Source organism: Microtus oregoni, unplaced genomic scaffold (assembly GCF_018167655.1).
Source record: "Microtus oregoni isolate MIOR12 unplaced genomic scaffold, Mior012 000060F_ref0000265, whole genome shotgun sequence".
Classification (NCBI taxonomy): Eukaryota; Metazoa; Chordata; class Mammalia; order Rodentia; family Cricetidae; genus Microtus; species Microtus oregoni.
Genome location: NW_024543870.1, coordinates 2267969 through 2279319, shown reverse-complemented (window position 1 = coordinate 2279319; position 11351 = coordinate 2267969). Strand labels below are relative to the sequence as shown.

At 45.0% G+C, this 11351-nt stretch overlaps 1 protein-coding gene across 1 annotated transcript; it reads left to right on the top strand.

Annotated features, from left to right (window-relative positions):
• The first annotated feature begins 2256 nt into the window (after positions 1-2256).
• Positions 2257-3927, top strand: LOC121439297 (phosphoglycerate kinase 1). The gene has a single exon (XM_041639774.1). It carries the CDS (start codon positions 2279-2281, stop codon positions 3530-3532), a length of 1254 nt encoding a protein of 417 aa, XP_041495708.1. The 5' UTR covers positions 2257-2278; the 3' UTR covers positions 3533-3927.
• Positions 3928-11351: the final 7424 nt, after the last annotated feature.

The following is an 11351-nucleotide window of genomic DNA, read 5'->3' as shown; positions in this document are numbered from 1 at the left end:
GCACCTCTAATCCAAAACCATAGGTCAAGATTAGAAATGGAGAAAACAACATCTGTGTCTTCTTTTATGTAAAAAGTAAAATTTAAAGACCTTCAAGGGCAGTGGAAGGAACAGGGGAGCTGCAACTGGGCTACTAACCAGGAAGAGATGAGGGGAAACACCGTGTCTGAAATGTTTGCACATCTCTGCAAGCCTTCCAAGAAGAATTCATGGAAATGTTGAAAAATGTAGAAGGAAATCTGTATCGAGCATAGGATCAATTCAAAGACAAGGGCCCAAGTTCTGAATTACAGAGAGCATGTTTGCTGTTATCTGCCTCCTTAGCTTCATAAGCATGCTCACTCGTGATAAATTATTATTATTGTGGAGCAGATGGATGAAGCTCAATCATGATACTATAATGGAAGATTAAACATTTTCTTAACTTCTATTCATCAAATTAAGTCTTTCGACTCACAACAAAGGACGAAGCATCAATGTTATCATTAGGGATTTTAAAATATAACTTTAGCGTGAAGCATAGGACATGATTAATGTGGTGGTGGAAGTAAATACTAAACATTAGTGTAGGTTGGAATCCCTTTTTCTGCCCCCCCCCTCCCCACCGTTTCTGGCTTCTTGTCCCTTGACAAATTGTCTCAATGAGAAATAACCATCAGAATCAAATGATCTTTTTATTTTTTATTTTATCATTTTGTGGCTATTTCTTCTATTTTAGCTACATCTTTGCTTCTTAAAAGTGGGGGGGGGTCTCTAAGGAAAGAAGGGAAGAGAAAGGGGATCTGTTCTACCTCCAACAGAAGACAGGTTTTTCACTTGGGTGGGTTTCATGCCACACTGCACAGACTTGGACAGAGTAAAGAAAGCTCCTGTGGTTCCCACTTCTCTTGTCCTCCCTTCCCCTGACATGCCAGGTTATCCAGAACCACTCCAGGTCCCAAGCATCCCAGTTGCAGTATCTGAGATGAGTCCAGTCTCTCTCCAGAATGCATTTTTCAACACTTATCATCATTACCGTCTTAAACAACTAATAACAAGAGGCGGAGGAACCGCACTACAGAATAAAGAGCACTACCCTGGGAGACACTGGGTGCACTTGACCCTGGGATCCCAGGTCAAGCCCCTGATCTTCTGCTTTATGGACCAGAGCACATCCTGCTTAGTCTCTTCCTAAATTCTTCCATTCATAGCATTTATTACCCTCTCCAACCAAACACATGTCAAACTTGTTGCGTAGAACATCTTAGTTCACTTACTAGGAAACTCTTCCCTCCTCCACAAGTCTTGTACACACTGCTGCTGCCCTTGACAATTTATGAAAAACAGAATATAGCAACCCGTGAAGGCGTCAAAGAAAACTGCAGCATTTAACAAGCCTCATGAATTGTTCAATAAACTATGAATAAATATTTGAAAATAGGACAGGGTTTGGTAGCTTACACCTATAATCTCAACACTCAAGACACAGAGCAGTGGGTCTCTATGAGTTCAAAACCAGCTTGCTCTGCATAGCAAGTTTCAAGCTGGTGGAGGCAAGTTCAGGTTATGTAGTTAGGGGAGAGAGAAGGAGGAGGAGGAGGAGGAGGAAGAAGAAGAAGAAGAAGAAGAAGAAAGGAAATGGGGAGGGGGGTTGTTGAAAAGAGAGAGAGAGGGAGGGAGAGAGGGAGGGAGGGGGAGAAAGAGAGAAAGAAAGAGAGAGGGGGGAGGGAAGGAGGGAGAGAGGAAGAGAGGAAAAACAAAGGACTATAGAAGAATCTCAGTGGTTAGGAGCACCTGCTGCTCTTACAGAAGACCCAGGCTGGGTGCCCAGCTCACATAGGGTAACTCACAACTGCCTGTGACTCCAGCTCCCCCAGGGCATCCAGTGCCACCTTCTAATCTCTACAGGTATCCACACACATGTGACATGCGTTCACTTAAGCCCACGCGTACAAATTTTAAAAATAGAATCAAAACTTTTAAAAGTCTGCCTTGTTCACGGTTTTATCTAATACAGATAGATGTGCTATGCCGAATTTGGGAAGAAGCCATGAGGGAGTCCTGAGTCAGCCAACCCAGAGACCACCGTATTCTGGTGAGCAGAGCATCCGACTTAGTGGCTCCATCACACTAAACTTGGAAAAGGCCCACCATTCACAGTATGATGCCAACATCTCCCTTGTGGGGTTTTCATCGTGGAGTTAAGCATTCGAAGTGACATGCTCAGCAATGCCACATAAGAAATACCAAACTTGCTCTTCCTCAGGACCGAGCCTCTTGATCCTACCGCGTTGCCAAAATGTCGCTTTCTAACAAGCTGACTTTGGACAAACTGGACGTGAAGGGAAAGCGGGTTGTGATGAGGGTGGACTTCAATGTTCCTATGAAGAACAACCAGATAACAAATAACCAAAGGATCAAGGCTGCTGTCCCAAGCATCAAATTCTGCTTGGACAATGGAGCCAAGTCAGTTGTCCTTATGAGCCACTTGGGCCGACCTGATGGTGTTCCCATGCCTGACAAGTACTCCCTAGAGCCAGTTGCGGCAGAACTCAAGTCTTTGCTGGGCAAGGATGTTCTCTTCTTAAAGGATTGTGTGGGCCCAGAAGTCGAGAATGCCTGTGCCAACCCAGCAGCTGGCACTGTCATCCTGCTGGAGAACCTCCGCTTTCATGTGGAGGAAGAAGGGAAGGGAAAGGATGCTTCTGGGAACAAGATTAAAGCTGAACCAGCCAAAATTGATGCTTTCCGAGCCTCACTGTCCAAACTTGGGGATGTCTATGTCAATGATGCTTTTGGTACTGCACACCGAGCCCACAGCTCCATGGTGGGTGTGAATCTGCCACAGAAGGCTGGTGGATTTTTGATGAAGAAGGAGCTGAATTACTTTGCCAAAGCTTTGGAGAGTCCTGAACGACCCTTCCTGGCAATATTGGGAGGAGCTAAAGTTGCAGACAAGATCCAGCTGATCAATAATATGTTGGACAAAGTCAATGAGATGATCATTGGTGGTGGAATGGCTTTTACCTTCCTTAAGGTGCTCAACAACATGGAGATTGGAACTTCTCTGTATGATGAAGAAGGAGCCAAGATTGTCAAAGATCTCATGGCTAAAGCTGAGAAAAATGGTGTGAAGATTACCTTGCCCGTTGACTTTGTCACTGCTGACAAATTTGATGAGAATGCCAAGACTGGCCAAGCTACTGTGGCCTCTGGTATACCTGCTGGCTGGATGGGCCTGGACTGTGGTCCTGAGAGCAGCAAGAAATATGCTGAGGCTGTGGCTCGAGCCAAGCAGATTGTTTGGAATGGACCTGTTGGGGTCTTTGAATGGGAAGCTTTTGCCAGGGGAACCAAGTCCCTCATGGATGAGGTGGTAAAAGCCACTGCTAGGGGTTGCATCACTATCATAGGCGGTGGAGACACTGCCACTTGCTGTGCCAAATGGAACACAGAGGATAAAGTCAGCCATGTGAGCACTGGGGGTGGTGCCAGTCTAGAGCTGCTGGAAGGTAAAGTCCTTCCTGGGGTGGATGCTCTCAGCAATGTTTAGTATTTTCCTGCCTTTTGGTTCCTGTGCACAACCCCTAAGTCAACTTAGTGTGTTTTCCGCATCTCCATTTGGTGTTAGTGCAAGATTCAGCTAGTGACCGAGATGCAGCACCAGGAACCCTTAAACAGTTGCACAGCATCTCAGCTCGTCCTTCCTTCATCGGGATTTGTCTACATTCTTCAAGATCCCATTTTAATTCCATAGTGACTAAAGCCATTGTGCATTCTAGAGTGCATCTATTTATATTCTGCCTGTAGAAGAAAGTGAGCTATGAAAGCTTAGTCCTCTTTGAGTACCTCTGGTTGGCTTTGTCACTGTTCATGACTCAGCATGGAAATAAGATGAAATTCCAGCTGTAGATTTGGAGAAGTTGATGATCTATTAATAAAGATGTCCGCCGGAAAAAAAAAAGAAAGAAAGAAAGAAATACCAAACTTACCCAACACAAAGCTGTCTTCCCAGCCTAAGGTGCCCCCAGATCACCTTCCTTAAGCCTGAGACCTCCTGGGCTCTGTTCCCGCTCTTCTGTATTCAGAATAACCAGCTCACTTTTGCCTACAAAATGTAGCCTTTATTTACCCAGTAAACCACATTTTAAACCCAGAAACACAACATTTCTGGGGTGGGGGGTGCTGTGAACATATATTAAACAATAATGTACAATCACTTGGAAACAACATCCCCTCTCTTTTTTTAAGTGCTAAGAGAAATTATCACTAATCTAAGCAATCTTTTGAGTTTCAACAGATCTCTGTCTCTTTTCAAGCAAATCCCACCGGTCATAGTGTCATAAAGGTCATAGTAGTGACCAACCACTTTTTGATTGGATTTAAGGCTCTGAGTCCATTGAGATGTAATCTACACTCAACTGATAAAGGGGCCATGAACCTGAGACTAGACAGGCCACAGGCCCATGGGAAAACCTACTATCATTATTCCGTTAAAGAAACAGCAACAATTACTCCTAATGACATATTGCTATGCCCATAGATCAGTGTATTATTTAGCCCTTACCAGAGAAGTTTCTTCTTGCAGTAGATGGAAATTAATGCAATGACCCACAGCTGGACAACTGCAGAAAGTGGGAGAGTTTGTAACACTCAGTCCTACCTGGGAAGCCTTCATCAAACCCCTCCATTAAAGGCTCTAGGATCTTTGTGGAAGGAGGTGGAAAGAGTTTAAGAACCAAACTCCAAGGAAATAGCACCTTCCAGACAACAGGATTGGTCCACGTATGAATTTACAGAGACTGTGGCAGCATACACAAAGCCTACAAAGGCTCAAGCCAGAGGAGATCCCAGCACGGAGAGGGGAAATAGACATGGGGTCCTACTCCTAACCAAGAAACTACTGATTCCCACTGCAAAGGGAGTGTCACTCAGAATATCAAGCACACTTGAGAACAGGCTCCATGCCTAGACTAGCTATTTTCCATTTGCTTCCAACCCAAAATCACTGTCTTCCTTTTTCCCACCTTGTGGCTGGGGGAGGTGACTTGTGTAGAATGCTGAACTTTGGTTCTTGTGCCTTCTGGCTGGGTCTGACCCATTTGACCCATTTCCCACAAAGATCCCTAGTAATTCTTCCTTTCTTCCTTACTCCACAGAACTTTTGCTGACAGTGGCTGTCTTTTCCATGTCACGGCTCCTGACCAGGGGTCCTTTATTGCCGTGCACCACGTCCCAGTGTCTGCGCTCTGTGCGCTATTACCCAATTCGTGAGCTTTGGGCAAGGGGCAGGAGGTTAAAATACACACACAGACAGAGAAACAGCGACACGGATCATCCTTGAATTCCCCAAGAATGCCCCCTTTATTGTGTTCAGGGGCAGATTATATAGAGATAGCCATGCCCCAGCCAAACCCACCAGAAACCACTCTCCTGCCATCAGGAACTCCTGAAGGTCTCGTGCTCAGAGCAGCTGTAGGCACTCAGATCAGAGGATTACAAGAAATTCAGGATCTGGGGTCTCACTGCTCCCAACACTTTATGACATTGAGGTTGAAGGGGTCCTTAAACACTGTGTCTTTTCCTGTGACAAGGTGGTACAGCTTCCTGCTGCCACTGGGATGGGTACATCTTTAGTTGCATCCCTGGCCTCTATCCTCCTTTCTGTAGTAGTCTTTTTCATTTAAAAACCTTTTGGAATCATGTAAAAGAATACCACTTCCTACTTGGTCCTCCAGAACAACTCCAGGACCTTCTTCTCTTTCCTTATGTGTCCTACCTCATCCAGCGACTTTCACACCCCAGGAAGCCCCTAAATCTGACCAGAGATCCTCCCTCCTGTGTACAGTCCCCTACTGCCATCATGTACGTACGCCTTCCACTAGGGTCTTGTGTTATGCAAAGCCATGTCTAAATTCATTGATAGCTTAAATTTTTGTCAAGATTTATTCTTCATGCCGGTGGAAGTGTTGGACACCTTTAATCCCAGCACTCAGGAGACAGAGTCAGGTCTTGGCTACATGGTGAAACTTGACTCTGTGTTAGGAAAACAGAGAGAAGCTCCTTGGAGACAGACGTTTTGCCTTGTTCTCGCTTCTGTCCCCAGCACCTGACACATAACAGGAATTCTGCAGATGTTTCTGTGAGGACGCGGGTGCGTTACCAGGGCTGTGAGTCCTTGGCCCTTTGTTTCCCTGCCTTTTCACCACACCACATGTGTGCTTTTGTGTCATGTCGTGTTTTTATTGTCAGTCAACACAGAACCCACACATTTGGCTCTTGGAGTTGTGGTTGCGACCTGGGTGAGCATTTATGAGCTCTGTGGATCCCACTGGGTCTTAGCGCCCTCAACTACAGACTGCCAGAGCCAGCGACTGTCAACAGCTACGGCTAAAGCAACATTCAGGAGGCTTTCACTTCGTTATTTATTCAGTGGGTGTTCTGGCTTTGTTTGGTTTTATCTAGTCGACTGCTATGATAAACTATGTGTTTGGTTTTGGCATGACTATAGCATTTTGAGACAGCATATGTTCCTTAGATATTTCTAACTTTTGTTGACATTGAACACTTTATAGGAGTTGCCTGGGGCATCCTGCCCAAGTACAAGTTTATCTTCAGAAAAGTTTACTAAAACTGGCAGGGGATGTGTAGGAAAGTACCTGCATTTAAATCAGATTTTTAGAAAGCGGACATAAAAATGCCTCACTGGCAGAATAATATGATGGACCAGGAATAACAGTTATTAAAAAAAAAATCAAGGGGAAGAGATTGTTACATAACCATTGACATCCTGCTGACACAAGGCAAAGGCGTCTCTAAACTGAGCTTTGCAGGCTGAGTTGCAATCTCTGAAAGGACATACCATACCTGAGAGGGACCTAGAACAGGATGGCTATTAGATTACCACTTTCCTCAAAAGTAAGAAAAATCCTCAAGCATCTTTACCTGGAAGCCAGTAATCCATTCTCTGACACTGCAAATATTGACGTGAAATTCGGGGCTACTGCAGATTGAGCGAAGAAACTCTTTTCTCAGAAGACACACGGTGGGACTAAAAGGGAAAAGGTCACAGCACCATGATTACTTTTTGAGCCAGACATAATCTGTGATGACAGGCTAACCTAATGTGCTTCCCATGCATAGCTGTGGCTTTTTCTTAACCTCTCAAAAAATGCCCATTGAGGTAGACAACAAACACAAATGTGATATCAGCTAAAGAGAGCTCTTATCATCCCAATTTAGGGATTTATCTCAGAAACTATTACAAATTGTGGCCAGATTAAATGGAGCATAAGATTATAAACTGAAGAAAATACTATTCTTTTACTATAGATCTGACTATTTTTTTAGGGGAGAGGGGGTTATCTTTGTTGGGAAATGTTCTACCTTGGTTTAGATGCAGAAGCAACAGACTCACTAAGTATTCTGTTTTCTCTGTGTTTTCCGAATCCTTAAAGTTGCTGAAGCCTCGTTAGACATCTTCTGGCCAATCAGCAATGAGAAATGGTGTCATATGTCTGTTTGAGACAGACACATAAGGAAACACTTGATGTGTTGAAATGGTATAGACTCTATCAGTCTGCATCCTTGAGTTGCTTGGTCACTCATACTGGACATTCACCAAGAGTAAGAAATAAACATTAGTCTCTAGAACCTTGTAATTGATTTGTTATGGGTGTTATTCTGATGCATACAAACTAAATAAAGTACTACAGTCTGATGTGCATGGGGAATTTGGTCCTTATTCTGAAAAAGGGAAAGAAAAATGAGGAGTAATATAGGCAGAAAACAGAGATCACAGATGGAATCCCTACAAGTCTTACATAGCACTCTTCCAGTCTGCTCCAGATTCCATAACATACTCTGCACTGGGATGGAGACGCCATACACTTATTCTTAGAGGCAGAGTCGGCACTGGGAAGACATATGACTCTCAGACAAATCTATGAGATCTTTATCCCATGAACTGTGGGGCTGGAGAATCTTCTGTGCTCATCTCGGACTCAGAGCATGGATCCTCACGCTTCCTTCATGTGTCTGGGTCATTAGAACACTCTTTGAACCATGAGAAAACCCTTTTCTATGTCAAATAATTTACTTCCCCCTTGATTCTATAAAAAGTAAAACCCACCAATCCAATGACAGTATCCTAAAGTCTCGGGTTCTCAAAGTTAGAAGAGCATGAAAGTCGCCCCTCTGTTACCCCTCCGCACCCCTTTCTAGTAATTCCAAAGATGGTTTCTGATCTCTGCTAGGACATGTCTAGTGGCAATGAGTTCACTCCTGAACAAAGCAGCCTGTTTCCTTCTCTAGCCGGCTTTAGCAGCCTAGGTCTCCCTGACTGTGAGCTGAAATCTCTCATGCAATAACTCTGAGCCTTAGTCCCTCTCCGGATATTTGAAAGCAGATGCAATCATGCCCTCCTCCTCCTCCTCCTCCTTCTCCTCGTCCTCCTCCTCCTCTTCCTCCTCCTCCTCTCCCTCCTGCTCTTTCTCCTCCCCCTCCACCTCCTTCTTCTCCTCCTCCTCCTCCCCCTCCTTCTCCTCCTCCTCCTCCTCTTCCTTCTCCTCCTCCTTTTCCTCCTCCTCCCCCTTCTCCTCCTCCTTCTCTTCTTCCTCCTCCTCCTCCTCTTCTTCCTGCTCTTCCTCCTCCTCCTCCTCCTCCTCCTCCTCCTCCTCCTCCTCCTCCTCCTCCAGTCGGTTATATTTGGAACAGCTATACCCGTATCCTCCTCACCAAGCCCGGGTAAGGTCTGTCCCTTTTCCTCTACTAATTACTCTGCCCTTCATGAATAGATTAGATGGCAGAGAGGAGGAATAAAGGGAATGCAGATCATGTTAATATCATGTTAATATCAACTGAAGACCTAATTAAGCAAGATTTCTTGTCTGCTCATTACCTCCTCATGAATCTCACCTCCAGGGACCCATTAAGTGGGTAAGAGCCAGGGCTGCCTTTTGAATAGATCAAGTAAGGGCCGCCCTCATGTTCTAACAGATGAGTATCCAGACAGGGCCTTCTGCCTTAAAGCCCAAGCCCAAGACAGGACGCTACCCATTGCTTTCCCTTTGGACAGTGGAGGCTTGCCTGATGCATCATCTCAGGAATGATTATGGAAGGCCTTCTCCAGCTGCAGCTTACTCGCCAAGAGAAGACCGTCCATTCTCGTCTGCTAACCTCACCCCGCAGAGTTCAGAACTGATCCTGGCATCCCTGGCCCTGTGTATTTGGATGATACTGAAATGAGGAGCTATTTTTTTTCCTCACACCTTTCTGGCTTTGTTAATAACACACATTCCCGATATATTATTCTCTTACAATTATAAATCTCTTACTGAGATTTCACACATTCTTTTGATTTTGAATCCAAACGCTGATTGGGATGGAAGAGATCTAGGGAACCAGACTTCCAGCTGAGTCTTCCCCTACCACCAGTAAGTATGTCTGTGGACCAGACTTAGGTCTTCCTCCAACCTCAGACAAGCAAACTCTGAAAGTTTAGCCCACCACCCCTCTACAGGTGACCTCACAAATAGGAACTGTAGGGTGTGCAGGGCTGAGGCCAGAATTGCATATTTCCACTTCTTTTTCTTTTGAAACAATATTTTTATTAGATTGTTTGAATCAGGGTTGGCAAGACGGCTAAGCCATCAAGACTACACGTTGTTCCTCCAGAGGTTGTGGGTTTGATCCCCCGCGTGGCAGCTCCCAACCATCTGAAACTTCAATTCCAGGGGATTTCACTCTCTCTTCTGGTCTCCTTGGGTACCAGGCAGGCACGTAGTACACAGACACTCATACACATAAATAAGAAAAATTTTTAAATTGGAGGGAAGGGAATTTTATACAATGTATTTTGAACACACACCCACCCCCAGTATTTCTGGTTCTTAAAGGTGCTTAAAGCTTGTCATGGTGACATGCGCCTGTAATGCCAACACTCAAGAGGGGGAAGCAAGGGGAGCAAGAGGTCAAGATCAGCCTTGACTGCACAGTAAATAGAAGCCAGGCTGCATGCACGAAACCCTGTCTCAAAAGTAAATTAATAATAAATAAGGGGCGGGAGGGATGGCCCAGTGCCTAAAATTCCCATTGCTCTTACAAAGGGTCTGGATTCGACCAGCGCTGCAGCTGTTCTTCCAGCGGCTGTGGACTTTATCCCCAGCGTGGCAGCTCCCAACCATCTTTAACTACAGTCCCAAGAGGAATCCTATGCCCTCTTCTGGCCTCTCAGGCCCTAAATACACACAGTGCACAGACATACATGCAGGCAAAACACCCACACACATAAAATAAAAGTACAAATTAAAGAAAAATCTCAAAAACAAAATAACAATAATAATAATAATAAAATGAATTGCAGTGCCTAACTTTTTAATGCTATGCAGCCCTTGTTTTAGTGGAATAAACTTCATGAAATATTTTTAAAATAAAGACATTTAATTTGAAGAAGATCAAGTGAACAAAACACACAAGGACAGAAAAGTTCACAATCGATGTGTTTTAGTGGCAAAACAGCTCTTCTGCATAGCACAGAGGCAAATATCAGTCAGTATATAAATGGGACACTGGAATTAGTAATAAATTTTAGCAGGCCTAATGTGACACTCTCGCTTACCCCCAGCTATTTGTACTCTGCAAGCCTTTATTCCTAATCCCTGGAATGGACTCATCCAACCCTGCCCCCAGATCTGCCAAAGCCCTCACTTTTTTGGTAAGGATCACGTGACATCAAAATGCACGACTCGGACAGGGCTTGGGACCAAATCAGGAGTGACAAGCGCTGACTCTTCTCCTTCCTTCGCCACTTCAGCTCCCTTTCCCTTCCTGGTCCAGGAGACAGAAAGGCCTGGCTTGGTTAATGGCATCAGACAGACTGCCCCACCTGGGGGCAGCGGATAATCTCCCACAGGCATGTGAGGGGCTGGGCCTTACCATGACAAACGTTCTTGGGGTGAAGCTGCACCAACAACCTGGGGTCCACATTCCCATTTAGAGAAGGGAGATCCATGATTTTTCTTTCAGACACATACACAGAAGCTGGGGGGTTTATACATCTACGTTCGTTTGCCTTTTGTGCAAAGAAATCAGCACCCTTTACAAAGTGAAAGCAAATTATAAAAATATCCATTGATGGCGAGAGATGCAGCCGTGGGCTCCGTGCGGCCCAACGCCACGCAAGCTGCAGCGGGAAGTGCACAGTCTATGCATACAGAAACCAGCCCGTGGACGGGAGAAGGGGAGCACTTAGAGGCTATCTTCCCTTTCCACTACCCAAAGGGGAAGATGCTTTTAAATACATAAGGCCAGAATTCTTCTACATATTGCCTCCTACGTGTTCTAGCAGCAAGGCCTTAACTCAGGGGGCAGGC